Raw genomic sequence first — 23,344 nt, 5'->3', positions numbered from 1 at the left:
GTATTCAGTTAGTTCACAGACAAAATATGGAAACTTCAGCTGAAATATTTTTCATACCAGCGTGATCAGAGGAGACCCCTCTCTTCGACCTCAATTTGCATATCAAAAATTCACTACTTTGTACGAAAGAATTCTTAAAATGCAGGCGTTAATCGGGCTGAAAAAGTATATCAGTGCATAGTTTATACACCAATGAAGTCAAAGATTGCCTCAAACCCGCGGGTATGTTTCTAGCTTCCATCCACCAACTACTTAAAAACAACGCAAATCCATGTGTTTGCTCAATTGCGCTCGTGTCAAAGATCATTTGTATGATTCTTAGAATTGACCAAGATCTCCTTTTGACCGTTCGAACTTCGTTCATTTATCTTCTACGATGAGGATTTTAGGTTTTCACAGCAACTGAATGGAGATTTGAGGCCGAGCTGTCCTAAAACGTTGCGTAAACGTGATCGGTCGTAACGCTTGCGCGCTTGCGTGACTTACAAAGTAGACAAAGGTGATCGGAAGGCGCCTTCTCGATAATTTACGATGAAATATCAAGTCATGAACTACGCACAGTGAGGAGAAGATCAAAATTAAAGAATAAAATTTGGCACTCTGGTCATAACAGACATATTGCTTTGTTTAAAAGGACACAAAAACAAGTTAAAATAGGTTACAGTGTTTATATTTACAAAACAACACGCATTCACTCTGAAATAATTCTTGGAGTTTCTCCCGAGATTTAGTATACGGAGCCCGATGAACTAACCCTCCTTTCTGCAGATGTTTTTCCGTCACTAATGATGTTACGCTCTTATGGACCACAACGGTTTTGAGCGACAAACTCGACATTACCCTGCGACCATCAAAATCAACTGGACAAATCCAGCTTGATATATTGCGTGACGTGATTGTGCAAATTTTTCCCCTTGCCATATGGCCTGTTTCGCGGGTTCTACAAATTGAAACCAAAATTAGTTAGTGTAACGAATTAGAATCGAAAGTTATTTAAATGGACTAAAGAATTTTACATTTTAATGAGAATTTTATCGTTTAAATGTTTACTTGATTCATGGAAAGCAAGGATTGGAGTGGCTTTGGGTATTTCAGCCCTAATTTCTCTCCTGGAATGCCGGTGTTACAGCGGATTTGGACCCCCCTACCAAACTTTCCTTTTAAACATCCTTTGTATCATATTTGGTAACTAATTCTATTTGCAAGCTTTTTTGTCGATGCTCGTTTCAATCACAACACAGCACTCCTCAATAAAGGTTAAAAAAAACCCCAGCCATTTCGTTGCAATTCTTCCGCATTTATTATAGCAAGTCGTACAGTATACGTAAGAATTAGATGTGAACAAACTACTGCATTCGAACGATTGAAATAGTTACAATAAATCTTTACTTCTTCTGATGCGAATCAACATTGGTACGAAGCGTCATAACAATAGTGGAGACTATTGCGTCCAGTCACAAAAATAACTGATTAAACAGTTTTTTAACAAGAACAAAGAAACTACTCCTATTACAAGTCGTTCGTAAAGCCTATGATAAGTAAAAATGTTTCTATTCTGAACTATTGGAACTCTCAGCTTATTTTAAGATGCAAATCAACATTAACGTGAACGTGAACGTCTTAACAAAAGTGGAGACTATTACATCGAACTCAATCTTGTTTTCTAATTTTAACGATTATTAACTGTTGAGGGATTCGAAATAACACCTTAACAATTACGAAGACGTCTAGAGTCTGGCAATCTGCAGACAATGCAGAGCCACTTGCCCTCCGGGACAGTCTTAAATGGTCTTAGATCCCTCGCAGCTCATGTGTAACCATTCCTCGCACAACTCGCACTGTACCACGTCGTTCCAACACTCGGGCATTGAACAATGACGAAATAAATTAGTGTCACAAGTTTGTCTCTTATTAAATCTAGCGGTGTTCGACTATCGCGGAAAAGGTTCAAAAACGACCTTTCTCCAGATATAACTAAATTCTTGCCCATTTTCCCTTGGTCAAAAGAAACATCCGACGTGATGCTGGTTCGTATGCATTAACGATACGCAAGTGAACATTCAAGAAACACGCCCGAAAGCTGTTCGATTATCTAAATGAGGCTTTTCTAAATATGAATAAAGGAGTTTAGTTTCTAAAGAAACTTTTGTGTTGCGTCGGTTGAGGTATTATAACATAATTTGGTTTTATTAACTGATTTTATTGTGTAAATTGACCATCGAAGAGAGTTTTTTAAGGCGATTATTCGAGCGTTAGCCCATCGCTATGACGACCAAATTATCTTTTCCAACAATAACTAGATAAAAAAATTCAAAATTATGGCGACTTCCACTAAACTTTGACTCTACGACAAATCAACGAAAACCAGACCACGTCAAGGGTACCATTTATTAATTTTTCAGACCCAGTATTGGCTATTACGCATTGCGCGTCTCTGTTTTTGTCATGGTATTCACGAGAGTGAGGCTTGCATTGTTTCGCCGTAGCTTGTGGAATAATCAACTTTGAACTAGTTGCCACCGATAACCAACGCCGCGTGCAATGTATACTGGTCAAAAATGGGCCTTTAACACAGGCATTAAAGATATGAAAAACGACAATACGTAAACATGTTGGCCTTTTCCCATCAATGTGATTTCAATTGCAAATTGCCATGTTTCGCTTAAATGGAGTCGAACCAGTCAAGATTTTACAATAAGGTGTTCTATGTGTATCTCCTGGATGAAATCGCTCTCTTGATCCAATTTCTGTATGATTTCGGAAGCATGATCGCGGTGGAAATTACAATTGTGGTGATACTAGTTACCACGCTCGCCTTCGCGCCATCTTGTGACGTCCAGTCTCGAAGGCGCCGTGGATCATGCACTCCACGAAATTGCCAGGTCAGCCATTGGTCTTCATAGAATCCGTGCAGTGTAAACCAGTGTGGTCAACAAGGGTCTCAGAGTCGATCAAGAACGGTGGTCTCATCACTAGGTTGTGAAGGAGACCAGTGTCCTAATCTATACGAGACACAGCAATGTAATGGCATTAAGCCGATTAACTGTCAAGTGAGTCTTTGTTCTCTTTGGAGTGGGTGCGGTGCTGAGAAATGCGGGCAACAAGGGACTGAGAATCGATATTGAAAATTTTTTATTGCTTGTCTCATAGACTTTGGATTGCTATTGTAGACCATCTCCGGAGATGGTCTGTCTTGAACTCTTATAGGAGTTAAAGGCTAGTGGAAAAAGTTTGTCTAGTTCAATGCATTGTATTCGCAACACGCACACAATAATTATGCGCTGGTAACTTATACTCAGCGATATACGATCAGTGTTAGAAGATTAATGTCTCTTCACATGTTCGTTTTCAATGTTGTTTTTTTTTAATCAGCGCTTTGTAGGGTTATCCTGGACTCCAAAGCAATGCTACTTTGTCAGGGACCAGGTATGTCGATGGGAACAATGTGTATGCGGGTACACTCTGGAACACACATAAGCAATTACATGTATAAATCTATATTTCCGCAGGATTTTTGAGAACCAGACTGGCAATTATAGTCCCAAAAGTTAAAGTCTTGCAGTGCTCTCCAGTGTTTGTATACATCAGCCTTTTTGACGATGAAGGCCAACTGTAAGTGAAACAAAACAAAATCAAAACACACATACAGACCCTTAGAGCCGGTTATTTACACGAGCTCTAACCCAAATCGCTCTTTTACGCAAGCAGTGGGCCTCGGGGATTCGTCCCAAACTTCGTGGTGGGACAAGAGCAGCTCAAGGACCTGTTCAAATTCCTTTCCTTTGACGTGCTAAGTAAAAGAGGTCTTTAAAAGGACGTGATCTGTACTTTATCCAAGAAGTTTGCAAAGAAAGATCCCACTCACTTTGACATATTTGTTATTATTTTGATGTCTGTTTCCGGAAGGTGCAGTGGAATATCTCGTGCTGATGGTAGAAACGCGAGCCTTGAACATATCATGGTGGAGTTCACAGCATCAACGTGTCCCTCCCTCCGGGGTAAACCCCGGCTTTTTTTCCTTCAGCATTTCAAAGGGACATCTTGGGTAAACGATGAGTGCTCAGTCTTCGCAAGCAGAAGCTTTACAGAAAAGGATACCGTGAGGTTGCTTTGCATTTTCACCAGTGAGAAAGACAGCTGCCCCGAAGAAGCCGACTTTCTGCCTATTTGTGTGACTTCTACATATCCAGCTGATCAACCCAACAGAGAACCAGGGTCTTTTTTTTTATCCAGCTGAAGGATCAGTCATCATTTCATCATCGCCGGGGGGGAGGGGCGCTGGAGGATTTGGGGGGGGGGGAATCACGATGTTTTCAGGGGAGAAAAGATTGAAGTCAGTCGTCGCTAACAGAACATCATGAAAGACTTTTGAAAATTGACTGCAAATGAGGGGGAATCATTAGAATGCTACGGGGCCACAGGGGGATCAGATAAGTTTTACAATGACACAACCAAAATCCTCCGGCGATGGATAATGACGGGTCGCAAAGCGTACGAATCAAGGAAGTAAACGAAGCTTGAATTAATATTCACCAGAACCAGTCGAGCAAAACTGATATCTATTGCAGCTCAAATCAACGAAAACTTCAGGCATCATGCAGCTTATTAATATCGATGAAAATGTAATATTAAAATGGAGGTTAATTTTCTTGCCAACTTTAAAATGTCAGAGTAGAGAACTCAGAGGTAGAGTGACGGTAGGGGAAGAAAATTGTGACAAAACTGCGCGATGCACTTCAAGTGTTGGATAAGCTCGGAACGAACAGAAGAAGCCGGGCCTTGCTCAGAAAGCGTGAAAGATGGCTGACGTACCAAAATGGGTAATTTTTTCGTGGATTACCATATATATACTCTTCATGTGAATTATTGAATCAAGGGAGCGGACCAGTTACTTTTGCTTTGCTCGTTCAACAGATCTTGGACCAGGTCATAAGAAGTTCCTTTCATCTGTACCATCTGCTTGACATGTTGACGATGGTAAACAAAAAAATGAAGGATAAACAGAGTGAACAACCAAGCATCAAAATGCCATATCGGAACCACACACTCAGAGCAAGAGTATATTTAGGTAAGAAAATTAATGAAGTAATGCGCCGATCAATTTGAAGCATCAACCCCTTTCCCCCCCCCCCTCCCCCCCGGACTGGCTGAAGTTTTGAAGACTTCAAGGACTAACGTCATCATTAGAGTCTGTCAGTGGAGTGTCATAGGTCTCGTTCTTGGAGACTGCTGGTCAGTTTGAATGTTAAAGGTTTTCAAACCGAGAAATGCATACTGCATAATGTATTGATGCTAGTGACGATACGGGAAGAACACAAGTTTTAGATGAGCTTCCTCTTCAACTAACATGCCTTGGATATTGGTAAGCCTCTAGGGGGGGATTCTCGTTCTCTCTATAGTGAAATAAACGCAGCAGCTAAAGCTACACGCAATGACCGTACGATATTACTTTCCGTCCTGGAAAATTGGAACAAGTGGTCGCTGGTGAGAACAGGAGACACTTAGTAACTAGATCTGTGTTTTTCAGGTTTTGCCGTGCATCAAACATATTCCTTTTAAAATTGATTGGGATACTGAAATAATTTAAGTGGATATGCAATTCTGCCTAAAAATGGATGTTTTTTTTTCTTTAGGTTCAACAGTGCCTTTAGCCCCTATCACTCCAGGTATGACTGTTTGGATTCAGTCTCTTACTCCATTCACACCAGGAAAAAAATACTTAGTTTAACCGGGTTTAACTGACGGAAAATCAGAAACAGAGAACAGAATCAAAGTGCTCTGTGAGCAAACTCGTGAATTGATACATGATTTTTTAGATTATGTTTAATGTTATCTGGTTTAGGGAATTTTGTGGTTGATTGTCATATCTAGAGTACGAGCAGTAGTTCAGTGTTCGCTAATGTAGCAAAGAAACAAAGTAACGTTGGGATAAGAAGGCATTAGAATTGAAATAATCATGCTATTACATTTGGTAAGGTGGATGATGTCGTGTTTTAAACGTCTATCATTTTTGTTTCTGGTTCAAAAGAAAAGGTTGGAGGTAAATGTGGGTGAAAAGTGAAATTTACTGTCTTTCGTTGTAAATATTAGAAAATCAAGGCAATACTGTCTTAATGAAAACATTAACGATTCCCTCTTTATCAAACGAGACAAACGGGAACGATTTTTGAGTGATATAACTAAGCCAAGCCTGCCACCGTCATTTTGGATCTCCGCCTGGGTACCGGTAGATTTAAGTCACGTGCTAGGCAACGTATAATCAATAACAAGATAGAATTTCATTTCAGGCCTATTTATCAATTTTTTGGTGTGTAACTTTCGCATTTTAGTACGTTGTATGTATGTTGAATCTTTAAATTGTCTTGAAACCTAAAAGAAAATTGTTCTTTAAAAATTCACTGAAAATCGGTAGCTAAAATTGTTTGTTTAGGTGTTATTTAATTTTCGTGTTAACTTGTTATTTCGTCAGTCGCCGGCATCTTTTGTTGCTTCACACAGGAAAAACACACGCGACCAAACGTAGTGATCGATTTTGTCCGCAATCTCACGCCATAACAGAAAAAGCTTTTGAACATCTGTAAACTCCGAGCGCTTCGCAGTAAGTGATATTTTTAATGAATCTTCGGATTGTTTTCAAGTTCAAGGATTGTAAATTACAATTTTATGAAAAACAAAGGTTGTTCTGTTATTTCAATGTGAATCCTTGCATGCCTGCCAGTCGCTGGCACCGCTTGTTGAAACTAAAACGAAAAAAAAAACACCATTTTAAGATTATCATTGGCTTCTTTTTCACCCCACCACTATTTTAGCAACAAAGGTCGCCATTTCGTCTGTTTATTGCTCGCCAAAAACTATCAAATGCACTCAAAAGCCTAAAATCGAAAAAAAGTTTACAGGAATCGACCAATCGAGCGAGCGAGCGAATGCCACTCCCCACATCGTATCTATAACTCGCTCTTGCGCATGCGCACAATTCACGAGTTAAAAAGTGAATTTTCCATAGGATTCAAGTAATCGCGTACTTGTATTTTCAATGTGCTACATTTGAAGTCGACAGCTTCTACGAGGAAAAAACAATTTAAACCGTGTTGAACAAAACAGCCCTAAAACATGTGTAAGCTTTGGTGTGAATGTTACGGTGTATATGTCATTAGTTAACTATCCACTGGATCGTAAATACGTATTAAATACTATATGCCATTTCACCTTTTGAAAATTATAATGGTTAAGATTAAAAAAGCAAAAGGGGCCCTGAACCCTCAGGGTGATTGGCTCCTAATTTTTCCTAACAGAATATTAATCATCCTTAAATCAAAAATTAAGATCACGAGAAAAAAGAAATGATCACCAATTTAGGAAGCTCCTGATTGTCAAACAGATTATTCTTGCAGAGGAAATGAGAAGAGAACAGTGTGCAGAATATGAATACCAATGTGAGAGTGTAAAGGGTTAAAAACCACTCATATCGAGCATTTGTTATTGACACAATTGATTAATGAAATTTCTTTGATTGGCTTTTAAACTGAAACTTCAATTTTTTTAGCTTTGGCCCAGCAAGTGAGCTATGAAATGAACAAGGATCCTCGAGGATTGTGCGTCATCGTGAATAACGTCAACTTCCAGAACAGGGACCTGAACCGACCAGGAGCCGTCGAAGACGAACGTAGCCTCCAACTTCTGTTCAGGACGCTCTTCTTTGAAGTGATTATCCGGAGAGATTTGACGAGCCACGAGTTGGAGAAAGTGGCACAGAAGTTTGGAGCTGCAAATCACAAAGCGTATAACGCGTTTGTGTTCATCGTCATGTCGTATGGAGGAGATCGCGATTGCATCTTGGGCGTCGACGGAAGGGAGACAACCGTCAAGAATTTGATGTGCGAGTTCCGTGAGAACAAGTGTCCTTCACTTAAGCATAAATCCAAGGCGTTCATCATCCAAACTTGCAGAGGATGTCGAGACAACGCTGATAATTCAACTTCCTCACCTGTTAATGATATCAATTTACAACAGAAGGTCGCGACAACGTCACAGGCACAGATAAGCTCCCAGCCATGTGATACTGCATTCGTTACTGACTGCACCCTCCTGCGGAGCGTGTTTCCACCGGAAGCCGACTTTGTCCTGGCCTTTGCCACTGCGCCGGGTTACGTATCATATCGAGATCCGGATAATGGCACCTGGTTTATACAGGTAAGAAATTGCAAAAACTAAAGCAACATGCTTTGTTCGATTTATGTGCTAACAGCGTTAATTGACAATACTTAATTACCCTGTTATGCTCTCACCGACGCAGCTCCACAGTTTTTTTAGAAACTTATCCCCTTTACTAACTAATCTCCTACTGTCGAGCAGCAGCTCCACTTGAAATTTGGCGGTCGTTTATAGAGTTAAGAGTGTTTGAAGTAATCGTAATCTCCTAAGAGAGAAGTATTAGAAAAAAAACTAGAAATGGATAACTCGCTAAAATGGCCTCGTTTCAACAAAGTAGGCGGTCAGACAACAAGCGATGCTCTGTGAAAGTGAGGCGAGGCGTAAATATTCCCATACAAACTCTTATATTTTTGCCTTGACGCTTACCATGCAAGACTATCATCTCAGAGCTGGAGCTTGGGCCGCCTGTGGGCTGACTCGATTAAGGGTCATTTTAAAGGTCTTTTTCAATTTCCACATAAAGTATCCTTTTGCCAACCTAGCTTGGCCTGCGTTATAATTTTCGTCTCAAGTTTCTAAGTCTTTTGGCTCATTTTGTCCGAAAACGGTTCTTCTGCCTGGATGGTGATGTTCCTCATTTTTTTGTACTTGATTATTGCAATAGGCTTTAGTCGAAGTGATCAGCAAATACCATTATCATCATCACTTCCTTGAGATCTTGACAGAAGTCACTAGACTGGTAGTGGAGCGTGTTAACTCTGTCCAGGTTCCTGCCCCCATGGATACCTTGACTAAATTTCTGTATTTGTGAGAGGGGACTGAGCTGAGCGATTTACTGTTAGCCGTTCATATGAATACCTTGACTAAATTTCTCTACTTGTGAGAAGGGACTGAGCTGAGCGCTTTACTGTTAACCATGGCTTAACTGTTATTATGTTAGAGATTTAGAATGAAACTTATTGAATAGTTCAATGTTTGTGGACACGATTGTTACCCGATGAAAGAGGATGCCTCATCCTTTCTTGAATCAAATTAAATCAAATCACAAATTATGAAATAAATATGAAATGGCTGCTGGCTTTTTTCTTATTGAATTACAAATCAAGTTGATTTTAAGACGCTAGATGTCCTTTTCATCTGTTTACAATTTTATTTTTTATTTTAAGTATAGGAATTATTGTAGAGAGTTTACTCTAAACATTTTCATTTTTTTCTTAACTGCTTAGACTTTTAGACCCTAATTATCCATCTTGACCTTACCATCTGAATGGGAGTTTAAGAGAAACTCAAAGAGTTGTTAGAAAGTTCGTACAAAATTTTCGAATTGGTACATAAACTACCATTTTATTCTGACAAAAATATTTCATTCTGCAACAGAACGTAGAAAATGATATGTTAAAAGTTAGAGAGCAGTTACTTCCACTCTAAAAGAACAGAAGTTGATTAAAACATACTTGAAACATGTCTGCTTGATAGCAAGCGAAAAACAAATCCTGTATGAAAAAAAAATAGAAATAGTAAACCTCAAAACACTAAAAAGCAAACCTTAAGAAGTGTCATTGAATAAGCGTAAATATTGTAAAGTTTGCATACTGTTGAATTTAATATGTATAGTTTGGTCAGAGAGGGAAATAAAATGATATCACATGTTGGTTGTGTATCAAATATTTTCATCCTGTGACTGCCATTAAATAGCCGATTTTGCTCAAAAAGAGATTAGTAAGATACTCTGGGAATCCTTAGCGGTCCTAAGCCGCTTTGAATGAGCTAGATCGCATGATGTAAATGACCCGACGCATCTCATTATTTCAGATTTTAAATATTTACACAGAACGATATTATCGTGCAGATTGATCTCTGGAATCTGACTGAGCCTGTGAAGTCTCAGCTTTAGCTTAGTGATCTTCCAGATACAAATAAAGAATAGCTTGTTGAAAGATATGCTAGAAGGATCGTGACATAACTTAGAACGCTTTTGAGAAAGGAAATTTCTTCAAGTGCTCGAACAGGTAATTTTAGCTCCGCTTTGAAACATTGCTGTTTGAAAAGTGCCGTAGTTGACCATTTCCAGAAAGCTTGAAAGGAAACACTTTGTGATCATGAGCTATTAAATCAAATTAAAGAATTTTTCTCTTTAGATATTTTTCTCTTTTGTACTTTATCTTAAAAACATAAAATTCGATGCAAATCTAGCGTGCATGCCTCAGGAATATATCTTGAGGTCTTTTAAAAGCCCGCCCAATCTTCAGCCCAAGGTCGTCTTGGCCTCTTGTCAGCGGTTTGGTAGCCAAATAATGACCTCTGGGAGAATGAAATTTTTTTCCCAGAAACCGTGGGATTCCGGCTTTAACTGCGCATGTCTACATTGTTAGTTATTGCTTCCGGTTGACTTCTGCGCATGCTTAAATTAGAGTAGACGGTCCACTACGCCACCAAAAGAAGAAAAGAACGTAAATTACTGTTGTGTACGTGAACATAAGAATCATCGTAACAAATAGAAAGTGTGATTTATAAACCAGTAGAAAATACCGAGATTTTTTCCATTATGTCCTCCGGTGCTCCTGGAAATGTGGAAGTGAAAGAAAAAGGGATAAGTGATTTCAGTTCTCGCGCGGGGTAAATCGATTGCAAGCTAGTTAGTAGAGATGAACTTTGAGCAAGCAGTTTCATCTTCTTTTAGAGAATTGAGCTCAGAGGAAATGAAAAAGGAACAACGCCAAACTCTAGAAGCGATTGGTTTAGATTTAAGAGAAGTCCTCCTGCCTCTACTCCTGATGCAAAAGCTGCTGATGGAGCAGGTGACTGCACTTGAACCGGGATAACTACAAAACAAAGAAAAACAGCAATGTTTTGAAACTCTTATAAAAACACCCATTCCGTCGCCTCTAACATGCGACATACCTTAGACAACTTTCCTAACCTTTCCTTGATATACTTAACAATGAAAACATGACAAAAATGTTTCTTTTGATACTAATTTAATATTTTCCTGTTTGACATATTATCTTTTGACCTTTTGAAATGTACTTTTTTTTATTATTTCCATGTGAGAATAAAATTATTTAACAACTATTAAATGTGCTGTGCACTTGTTCCAAAAAAACTTTAGGAAGCAAAATTTAAAATTGTTACTTGATGTGTTATATTTTGTAACATTTTGAGACTATTACTTGACCCTGAGTTTACTGAAAACACATGCATATGAATTAAATACCCACATCCCTCCTTAAGATCAAGAGAAAAAGAGAAGCAACAAAGATAATTTGAACCTTGAAAAAATCACAAGCTTTGAGTTTGCTCTTGCTTCTTTATTTTATATGATTCAGTATGCTGAATCAAGCTGGGGATTAGTTGTTTTTTGTGGAGAGAAAAAAATGTGGAGGGTTCACATTTTGCAATTTTTATGCTTGTGATGTTTCAAGGTTAAATTTATATCAGTGATTCACTAAAAAGAAAGACAAATTAAAAATGGTCTTTCCTTTGGTCTGTTACAACTTTTAGCTCAAGTCTTATTTTTTTAAATATCGCTGTTATAAGGATAAGGATGATGGTAATGAGTATCTGGAAAAGGTTCAGCTCTCAGCATTGGGTATTCATCAAATAACTATATATCACACACACAAGAAGTGCTGGACTTCCATCTTCTTGTACAACAGTACACTCAAAAATCAAGCAAGTCAGGAGCTCAAACTACCATTTCTTTATTAAGCTCCTCCAACTGAAATGGTACTATTCCTTGTTACATGTAAGATATAAAAGCCAGTAGTTCCAGGTTTCTGTACACATAGGCTTCTATATTTATCAAAATCTCCTCTAGAAACTGAAATTTGGTACATGCTTTGACACCACAACTAGGTAACAAAATAATAAGTTTAGCTTTTGCACCTGGAAGGCTTGTCTACGATACAACCCATAGCATATATACTTCAACCCTTCACGATTCAGTCTTTGCATGTTCTGTCAATTGAATATAAAACAAAATGTAACTCTCTATAGATTGATAAATATTTTCATATTGAATGAGTTAAACTCTGTTGAATGTTTTGTGATCATAGTAAATTGGACAAAAATATATTGGCATGGAATTTTGATTGACACACATCTATATTGTACTTGTGAAAAAAAAAATTCTTATCACAAACCAGCTGTAAATGTAGCTTCATGTAAAACCTTCATACTTAAGTATCTCAGGATTTCTATGGCCAGCGTTCTCAAGTATTCTAATCCCGGTTGATTGCTTGGTTAAATTAGTGTTACGAATTATATAGGTGACAGAAATGAAGGATTTAATTTGTCGTAAGATTCATAAATAAATACGAAAGGATTAACTCTGTGTTTCCATCAGAAGTGTTTTCTTAGAGAACTCGAGACGTGGGTATAATGGACTGAAATTTTAAATCGTTTACTTGCGGTAAAGCGGATGGTGAAACTATGGCCTGAGAAGGGCTTTGGATGGCGACAGACCTCATTTCTGTTTTCTTAAGAGTGGAACCCTTAGCGATTTCCTTACATATTTATGCTTCTCGATTTCTTCTTTGACACTAAATACTATGCTATTCTGATGTCGAACTCTTTTACACTGGTACATTTCTGTACGCTTGCACAGCCTCTACAATGCCTTCTTTTCTGCTTTTCACTCAAAACAAATTTATATAACGATTTATTTCTACTAACAAGTCTTTGAAAACAACGAAAGTAATCCATCGTTTCATGAAGAACAGCTTTCCCTCATTGCAGCATGCAGCGGCTTTGGTTGGATGTTTTCTTACAAATTGACGGGCAGTTTACATGTGAAAACTTTCACGCAAAAAAAAAAAAAATTATAGTACATACAAACAACAGTCAAAACAATTCCAGTTTATCGTTGTTAATACTCTATTTCCGTCCCCATCGATCCCTTCCGTAAATCACACTTCCTGTGTGGAGTTTTACCATCAGTCAATCAAAAAAATTGAATTAATTCCTTCTCCTAGAGGTCATTATTTGGCAACCATACCGCTGACAAAGAGCTAAAATAACCCTAGGCTCGAGATTGAAGCCCGCTTAAGAAAGAGAGGAACCTGGGGAACAGGCTTGCTTGTTTTGGTCTTCGAAGCCGTCATCTTGAAGACTGTCAGAGCCCAGACAAGAAACATTGAACGGGCGACAAAAAGGTATGTTTAAACATTTGTGGTAAGATGTCTTAAAGGCCCATTTCCACCCTTATGCAACGCGCGCCGCGACCCAATTTCCTGTAACACGAAATTCCCAGATCATTGAAAACCTCCTAAAATCGTCTTTCTCAAGAGCCATCCTAGACATATAGTCAACTGTTTTATGGTAAATACGTTCGCCATTCGTCATTTTACAGTTTCCTAACAATATTTTGAAATTTGGCTGGAAGAATCCGAAGAAAATTTTTTTTAAGTGTCACGCTTGGATCTCTTCTTACTCTGTGAACAGAGTCGGCGAAAAGGACAACGTTCAATTTTTTTCACTTTCTAGAAGCGCTTGAGGATTCTTAATGAAGATAAAATATATCCAGTAGAAATTGTTATTTTTCAAAGAGAAATATGGAAAAATGTCAGACTGCTGGATGTTTAGTTATTCGAAGACCGTGTCCGGTAGTGTCCGGTGAAAATTTTCTTAGTGTCACGCTTGGATCTCTTCGCGCTCTGTGTACTAGGTCAGCGAAACGGAAAACGTTGGAATTTTTCCACTTTCTATAAGTGCTTGAGGATTGTAAATGAAGGTAGAATATTTTCCAGCGAAAATTAGTGTAGTTTTTATGGAACGTTGAAAACCCCGAAACGGACAACTCGCTAAAATGCGTTCTTTTCGTCAAAGTAAGCGGTCAGATAACAAGCAATACATAGTGGAAGTAAGGCGAAGTATTTTTTTTTTTGAGAATTCGACGTATTTTTTATTCCTAATAGCGGTCGTAAATATTCCCATACAAACTCTTATAATTCCGCCATGACTGTTATTGCGCAAAATGATCATCTCACAGCTGGAGCTTGGGCCGCCTGTGCTGACTCTTGGTCCTATTTAGCAAGGATGGAAAACTTCGATTTAAACAAAATCGATGAATGAATGAAAACGTGGTGGGTCAACATTTTCACTTTCTTCGAAATGCTCGCAAGGATTTTCGTGTTCCTCTTTAGCAACAACCGATCCATAAGCGTTTACTGCCTCGGATTCTACGAAATCAATGGATTCATCCAATTCCATGCCGGATTAAAACGTATAGAACTGTTTTAAACAGAATTATTTTGACAAGCTCTTCAAATTCATCGGAGAAAACGCAAGAAGGTATTTCGAGACAACGTGACAAGATAAAAATAACTGACCAATCAGAAGCGCTATTTAAACAAAAGCGGTGGTTCAAAACAAAAACAAACGACCGCGTTGCATCAAGGTTGGAAATGGGCCTTTAAATGATATAGGACTTTTCGTGGTAAATTAAAATATTACCATAAGCAGTTTCTAGTGTTTATTCTCAAACGTGTTTTAGAAAAACGGAAGCAACAGTCCGCAAACTATTAAATTTGTTGTACTTTGGCCAGTTCTGATTCACCGAGCTTATGGGCCTTAATTTTTCCAACTGGAGAAGTCAATAAATATAGATATTACTCATGATTACCTAGCGAGCAGTGAAAACGAACCATGTGGCCGGGCGAGATCATATTTATTTGATGTTTCGTCATTTTTCGACATTCAATGATCATTGGATGTTTGGACTTGTCGAACCGTTCCTCGATTAATTGAAATGTTACCCGAAGCGTTTCTTAATGTTGACTCTAAAGCAGGTTAAAATTGAAACAAGACAGTATTCGTAACTTCAGACTGATTTGATGGATTGTGGCTAATTTTGATTCCGCAGAGCTGAGGGCCTAAATTTCTCCTTCAGGAACAAGCAATAACTGATCGGAATCTTTATCGCAATTACAATTCGCTTTAGTTGGCTAGGTATTAAAACGAGCCACGTGGCGATATTATGTTTATTTGATAATTAACATCCACAGAATTACATGTGTGTCTCGAGGAGCCTCATTATTGCTGAATTATCTGTTTGTTCGTTCGCTTCGAGTGGTCAGAATCCTAGAATTTTTACGCCGACGTTGTAACGTAAATTTACAACTTAAGAGAGTGTCTCTGTAAGAGCGGTCCGGTCGATTTTGCTTGAGACACGGATTTCGCTCGTTTCTCGTGTGTTGTAAGACATTCATGTACCTATACTAAAACCACAATCAGTTTGATCGGATCTCTTTATTTTTCAGAGTTTTACGGAAATTAAATTTCCCTCGAGCGAAGGCTTGTCGTGACACTTTTCAAGACTTTAATTTTATACAACTTTGGAGGACAATTTACAAAAAACTACGGAACTCAGCAAAAAACAAATACCACAGCCATGTATATTAACTCTATCTTATCTATCGAGGCGACTTTCGTAACCATCACGTGTCAATCAAGGAAACAGGAAGACTTGAATGACACCTTATTGGTTCGCCTAAATCACCCACGCCAAAACCGATCAAATTCAAGGTAAATTTTTGAAAAAGTGAGGCGTTCTTAACTGATCCAACTAACATAGCTAGGAAGTAGGTGCCATAGAAAAGGTAACTACAGAAAAAAACTTTGCGGCCCGACCTTTACGAGAACTTTATAACTCTGTGAACTTACCTAATTTTCGGCAATCTCCAAGTTTGGCCGCCATTTTGAGGGACTTGTAAACATGAAGCGTAACCGATATAAATCAAGCAGGTAGATTTAAAACCGTCAGAAATACATACGGAAGCAATTCAAATGAACTTTACTTTCAATTCAAGCGGCACAATTTGAAATTGTTCGTTAAACTTACCATCCTCATGCGACCATTTATTCCAACAATTCAAACACTACAACTAGTGTTCGAATTCCCCTCGTCGATTTCAACGCAAGAAATAACTTGTGCCACCCAAGCTTCGACTCGAATGTGAAGTACGAATCAAGTAACATAACTGCTTCATCTTCGCGGCAATATCACGCTTGTATTTTGATTTTCCGATCGACATGAACGGTGATCAGGAATCGATCGGTTTGTTTACCTCCTAGACGTGACCGCTGACCAGCTGCTGAGTGAAAACAGTACGGTTCAGTGGCGAGGGGCGGGGTGAGGGTGGTTGTGGGCAGATTATCAGAAGATTTTTGGGAACATTCGAACATATGCATTAAAGTATCATGATAAACATTAGGATTCTCAGCCTTGATGCGAAGGCATGCTTCGTGTTGCAGACAACTTTTATTTTACTTAGTATTCTTTTTTTATTTCAAATACATTTCGTTCCAAATAGGAATAGCATCAGTTCATAGATTTAAAAACAAATCTTTACCACGTAAATAAATGTGTTTAGATAATCGAGATAACCATTGAATCTCTTGTATCGCACCGGAAATAACGTGTCTTGTCTTTGCCCAACTCTGAGAGCGTGGAGCGGCAAAGACGCGAGATACGAGTCTCGCGTCTCGCGGCTTCTCCATGCTCACAGGATACGCGTGACCTCACTATCTTTAAGAAAAATAAGAGACTGCTCGAAGTCTGTATTCCGTTCAACCATTTCATAAGAGTGACGCGAGTCTTCAATTGAGTGAGAAAGTCACAAACCCATTCTTTACCTCACGAGCGTAACCACTGACCACTCACGAATTACAATAGGCTTCTCCTTTGACGCGGAAATTGAAATCGTATCGAATATACAAAGTTATAGTGAGTTCCTTTAGATTTCCCGAACTTTTATCGCGTTGGAAACAATTACAAGTACAGGAAGAAGTGGGAAGACACGTTATTTCCGGTGCGATACAAGAGATTCAATGGTTATCTCGATTATCTAAACACATTTATTTACGTGGTAAAGATTTGTTTTTAAATCTATGAACTGATGCTATTCCTATTTGGAACGAAATGTATTTGAAATAAAAAAAGAATACTAAGTAAAATAAAAGTTGTCTGCAACACGAAGCATGCCTTCGCATTAAGGCTGAGAATCCTAATGTTTATCATGATACTTTAATGCATATGTTCGAATGTTCCCAAAAATCTTCTGATAATCTACCCGCAACCACCCTCACCCCGCCCCTCGCCACTGAACCGTACTGTTTTCACTCAGCAGCTGGTCAGCGGTCACGTCTGTGAGGTAAACAAACCGATCGATTCTGATCACCTTTCTTGTCGCTCGGAAAATCAAAATACCAGCGTGATATTGCCGCGAAGATGAAGCAGTTATGTTATTTGATTCGTACTTCACATTCGAGTCGAAGCTTGGGTGGCACAGGCTATTTCTTGCGGTAGAATCGACGAGGGGAATTCAGAAAGTTGTAGTGATTGAATTGTTGGAAGAAATGGTCGCATGGGGATGGTAAGTTTAACGAACAACTTCAAATTTTTCCGCTTAAATTGAAAGTAAAGTTCATTTGAATTGCTTTCGTATGTATTTCTGACGGTTTTTAATCTACCTGCTTGATTTATATCGGTTACGCTTCATGTTGACAAGTCCCTCAAAATGGCGGCCAAACTTGGAGATTGCCGAGAATTAGGTAGGTTCACGGAGCTATAAAGTTCTCGTAAAGGTCGGGCCGCAAAGTTTTTTTCTGTAGTTACCTTTTCTATGGCACCTACTTCCTAGCTATGTTAGTTGGATCAGTTAAGAACGCCTCACTTTTTCAAAAATTTACCTTGAATTCGATCGGTTTTGGCGTGTGTGATTTAGGCGAACCGATAAGGTGTCGTTCAAGTCTTCCTGTTTTCTTTATTGACACGTGATGGTTACGAAAGTCGCCTCGATAGATAAGATAGAGTTAATATACATGGCTGTGGTATTTGTTTTTTGCTGAGTTCCGTAGTTTTTTGTAAATTGTCCTCCAAAGTTGTATGAAATTAAAGTCTTGAAAAGTGTCACGACAAGCCTTCGCTCGAGTGAAACTTAATTTCCGTAAAACTCTGAAAAATAAAGAGATCCGATCAAACTGATTGTGGTTTTAGTATAGGTACATGAATGTCTTACAACACACGAGAAACGAGCGAAATCCGTGTCTCAAGCAAAATCGACCGGACCGTTCTTACAGAGACACGCTCTTAACAAGCAAGCAGGGAACATGAAATCGCTCTGTAGTCACATTTAGAAAACGATGCATATCTTACCTTTTGCCTTAAAAGGATTTGCTCTTAAAATGCGGTTGTGTTATTAATTCCGAGCAAGATATTTCTTTATCCGTAGACACGTATTTCCGCTTTGGGATAGTTAAGGAATATCTGTCACGAGAAAAGTACCAATTGTGCTTATATCGTTCCAAATTAGACAGAATGAGGAAATCGATGGTTGTTATGAAATGAAAGCTTTATATATATATATATATATATATATATATATATATATATATATATATTATGAGAGGAAAAAAGGACGTAACTACATTTCCCGACAAGCCTGTTTCGTGAATCGCTTCACTCTTCAGGGGTTTAAACCCCTGAAGAGTGAAGCGATTCACGAAACAGGCTTGTCGGGAAATGTAGTTACGTCCTTTTTTCCTCTCATAATATTTATTCTGCTCTGCTTCAACGTATTGAGCACTGTTCCACGCGAAAATCGACTCGCAAACTTCCTATATATATATATATATATATATATATATATATATATATATATATGGTGGAGAAACTGGATTAGCACCAATCATGTACGTGATGGGAATAAATATACTGAGTTATTTAGTCACCGGGAGGAAAAATAGGTCTTAGTAGTGTTCAGGTTTTGTAATTATTTCACAGACAAGAGAACGACTCAATGATTCAGGGCATGTATCCCGTTTTTTCTTCCTTCGTTATACCTTCGGAGAGTTACAAAGTAGAGTAAAAATTCATTTCGAAACTATTTTTTTTTTGCGTGATATTTCATGCATATTAAATACATAAATGTGTAATTAGGTGTTTTTCCCGTGACTTTTCGCTTTCTATTGCATCATTTTAGTTCTTAGAAATGCATTATTCTGGTTACGCTATTTTTTTCGTCAAGTTATGTTATTCTTAGTGCTTAATGAGCGGAACTGAACCTCGTTGTTACGATGCATTACAAATGTAAGAATTTATAGTTTTACCCTTATGTTTACATCAACGGCAAACAGTAAAACACCTACGATTTCACTCACTTTTCCAAAAACCCTACAACAAATGTCTTAAGAAAAATAGCAGCAATGATCTTGCACACAGCTATTGAAAATTTAGTCACTTTTAATTATAAACGGCTGAAAAAAAAAAAGGGCAAGAAATCTAACACTGATTATTTAAGTTTGCCATATGGTCATTCATAACCTCTCCAATAACTCAACCGTCGTCAAAATGTCAACATGATAAGGGCATCATGGATTTATTTTGTCGATCTACACTCTTGAAGCACCAAGTGAGCTTTATTTCTCGATTGAAGGATGAACGCGTCAGTGAAATCGCTGTGGGGAAAATTTGAATTTGATTTTATTTGAACTTGAACTGTGCATTTGACACGTGACATTCTATTGGCCTCGCTTTTATTTTTCCTTTAGAACTTGAATATCAAGAATTAGCAGGGCTAGTAGATAATCGTGTTTCCTTTCATGTGATCGTATTATACACTGAATGTATACATAGACAAATGATTGGGTTTGATATTAAAGTCTGGTTGTATTTTCTGATTCTCGTCATTATCAAGTGGATAAGTACAAATTGAAATTTAGAACACATATTTAGGTAGCAAAGCACAACATGACAATTCCAATGTCCTTGCAATTCCAGTGCCATACACAACCAAAAAAAGTTAACAAATCAACTAAAATAATAGCATAAATCAGGCATTATGACAAAATATCACCACCTGTTAACCTCGGAGAGCATATATTAAACGCATATTTTGGTTTGTTTTGTTATTTTCAAAATCATCTCCTATACCTTGACCTCGATTATTCTGGATATCCAATAATTGTTCAGTATATGCTTGCTACTGAGGTATATTCTAAATAATTATAGATATCCAATATCCTGAATTTTTGTTTGCATACTCTTGTATTACTATGCTATTTATTAGTATGACTGGTATGTTAGGGTTAACCATTCCAGGCTGAAATCTAGAAAAACAAACGAGCTTAAAATTGAAACTGACACAGTATGGACAATAAAGACATATGGGCAGTTAAGACATTCGTACGGAAACTGGGATCTAGTTGGAAAAGTTTTACAGTTTTTTGAATTGAGGTAATCTTTTGATTTGACCAATGTGGTTACCATAATTCGGTGCCATTTCAGAAAAGGATAAATTATTCCTTCTCTATTTATAGCTAACAGAATAATGTTACCATTCAAATTTAGCCTGTTTTTAGGTTGAAATTTATAGCGGAGAGAAGATGGAGTCGAGCACGTCTGATGATTTTGCTGAAGGTGAGTAACACAGGTTTTCGAGCTAGTAACATCTTTTGGTCTTATTTCAACTACTAGTTCAGTAGTGTTTGTAGCTGCGAGGATCTCCTACATTCATTTCTTCACGGCAATGCACAAATATGATTTTCATATATATACAATCATTATTCATTACTTGGACGGTTTATTTGGACCCAACTTAATGACCAGCTCCCAGTTGGCTTGTTAGCTCAGTTGGTAGAGCGCTGCACCGGTATCGCAAAGGTCATGGGTTCAAATCCCTTTCGGGCCTGAATTTTTGGCAGGTCTTATTTAAACTTCTAGTTCAGTAGTGTTTATAGCTGCGAGGATCTCTTACATTCGTTTCTTCACTGCAGTGCACGTTTTGGATTTTCATATATCTACAGTCATTAGTCTGATTACAAATTTTAATTTTTTGGCCATTTAATTTTTTTTAAACTTATGGTTCAGAGACTGATTTGAGTGGTTTAGCGGTAAAAAAACTAATGCATCAGCCGTAAAGTAAACTGGAAATTCGAATATCATCAAAGAGCACGAAGCTGAGTGCGGCTTAAAAAATTTCCCTAAAAAGGTTTTTTTTACAGTTACGACACGAAGTAGAGGTCTTTAGACCTCTAGTTCGTGTCTTCTAAGGGTTTTCCTCTTTTTTTCCTTTTATCTGTGTTAATTAATCGTGGACATTTTCAATATCAAAATGTCTTATGAGTTGCACTTTAAATAGTGTACTTGGATGTATCATTAGATTAGATTAAATTGATAAAAAAAATACAAATTATTTTGTTTGAGATTATAGGATGAGTTTCTTAAGAGCGAGAACTATAAGTCGAACAACTTTACTATATTCTCTTCTTTATATTTGATGTGCGATACATAAAAAAACAACTACAACAGCAACGACAACAAAAAAAACAAGAACGCAAACAAACAAAACACGGTTTTATTTTCTTGTCTTGGAAATTGGAAATCATTTCTCAGGCTCGTGAGAGTTTTACACCATGCGTGCGTACGCCATTATTCCCACGATTAGAAGTATTTTGTGCAGGATTTTTATCTCTTAACAGCTAATAAACGAATACAGGATCAGTAAATTAAAAGATAAATTCGAAACTTTCTCGATAAGCTTTAAGCCGAATGCAGTACGATAAAATTCCTATTCAGTTGAAATGCCGTATTTTATCAGCTTACTAAGGAGCTAAAGGTCGTAAAGACAGCAGAGTGGCAATAATTCTTAATAAAGAAACCACAACTTTTAGTTTGCAAGACATGTTTCGACATTCTTATGTCATCTTCAGTTGTAAATGCGATTTTAACGGTTGTACATTTGAATTTATATGAAATTACGTTACAAATTACGTACTATCGTTTACGTACGATTTGAATATTAAATACGAAAAAACGTGACAAAGCACGCGCTAGATGGGGAAAGAAGGAGAAAAGAAAAATAATGATAATAATAAGAAAAATTATTATGATAACAGAATCAAAAGGAAAGAGACAGCTCTAGATGCTTCAATTGCTGATTAAGGATGGGTTTGTCCCACTTAATATGCAAAGATCAAAGAGGCATTGCATATTAAGTGGGACAAACCCATCCTTAATCAGCAATTGAAGCATCTAGAGCTGTCTCTTTCCTTTTGATTCTGTTATCATAATAATTTTTCTTATTATTATCATTATTTTTCTTTTCTCCTTCTTTCCCCATCTAGCGCGTGCTTTGTCACGTTTTTTCGTATTTAATATTCAAATCGTACGTAAACAATAGTACGTAATTTGTAACGTAATTTCATATAAATTCAAATGTACAACCGTTAAAATCGCATTTACAACTGAAGATGACATAAGAATGTCGAAACATGTCTTGCAAACTAAAAGTTGTGGTTTCTTTATTAAGAATTGGAGCTAAAGGTCTTTAACAACAATTCGATTTGCAACATTTCCTTTGTAGACAATTCTAACTTTGATTAACGTGCAATAATGTAACGGAAATAAACTGCGCTCAGTGACTTAAGTCCCTCAGGCTTATGAAAACGGGAGATTCACATGGTACAAGATATTCAACCCACTTAGCGCTCTTGTATAGAAGTTTTCTCACTAAAGCAGCGGGTGCTCGGATGCATTTTCATACCCGATGGTAATTTCTCGTTTTTTTTTTCTTTTCAGCGTTAAAGAAGTTGGTGGAAGGTAATTACCTGTGCTAATAACTTGTAGGAATCTTTATTATCAGCACAAAGTCTTCCAGGTAGCACACGAAAGCCGAGATTTTACACGGTCCATATGGATCATTTTTTCAGTTTTGTTTTATTTTCACTGATGGAGTAAAAGAGGAAAGGTAACCACCCTGGCAATGGATCATAGAAATAGGTGAAAGTAGCCCTAAAAAACTCCTTAAGATAGCGAGACAAGACAAGACAAGACAACTTTATTTTACCAGGGTAGCCCAGTCAGCTGCAAGGCTGGTATCCTTAGGGGCCCGAGGTGTTATAGGTCTCACCTTGTGAGTTTGTTTGAAAGCTTCTAAAAAGTCACAGAAATATCCAGAATGATGGTAACCATCTCAAATCGCATAATACTAAACACTTTTAGCACGCAGGCTACAAAAACAATTTAAAGTAATATGTGCGTATCAAATTTCCAAGTGCATTTGTTCACAAACGTTCTCAAATTTTGATGCTACGATCCATACCTTTGCTCTCCTGACCAAGGGAGACTCTATTTTTTTCCTTCGTACATCACTTTTTGACTCACAGTTGCTTAATGTTTACGGAGTTTTCTTCT

At 37.7% G+C, this 23,344-nt stretch overlaps 1 protein-coding gene and 1 long non-coding RNA gene across 2 annotated transcripts in view; both read left to right on the top strand.

Annotated features, from left to right (window-relative positions):
• Positions 1 to 22,961, top strand: part of LOC149039691 (uncharacterized) — a 95,748-nt gene extending 72,787 nt beyond the window's left edge. Inside the window, exons 2-3 of the long non-coding RNA XR_016179996.1 lie at positions 20,501 to 20,569; positions 22,730 to 22,961. This is a non-coding gene — a long non-coding RNA (uncharacterized LOC149039691). The remainder of the gene's footprint in view (positions 1 to 20,500; positions 20,570 to 22,729) is intronic.
• LOC149039692 (uncharacterized) lies at positions 2,667 to 9,065 on the top strand. The gene is made up of 7 exons (XM_089183066.1): positions 2,667 to 2,882; positions 3,373 to 3,426; positions 3,815 to 4,232; positions 4,829 to 5,068; positions 5,634 to 5,666; positions 7,544 to 8,190; positions 8,816 to 9,065. The coding sequence occupies exons 1-7, from the start codon at positions 2,667 to 2,669 to the stop codon at positions 8,960 to 8,962; spliced, it is 1,755 nt and encodes a 584-aa protein (XP_089039192.1). The 3' UTR covers positions 8,963 to 9,065.
• Positions 22,962 to 23,344: the final 383 nt, after the last annotated feature.

Source organism: Pocillopora damicornis, chromosome 9 (genome assembly GCF_964200805.1).
Source record: "Pocillopora damicornis chromosome 9, jaPocDami1.2, whole genome shotgun sequence".
Lineage (NCBI taxonomy): Eukaryota > Metazoa > Cnidaria > Anthozoa > Scleractinia > Pocilloporidae > Pocillopora > Pocillopora damicornis.
Note: the sequence above shows the minus strand (reverse complement) of the source record. Positions and strands in the feature narration are given on the sequence as shown.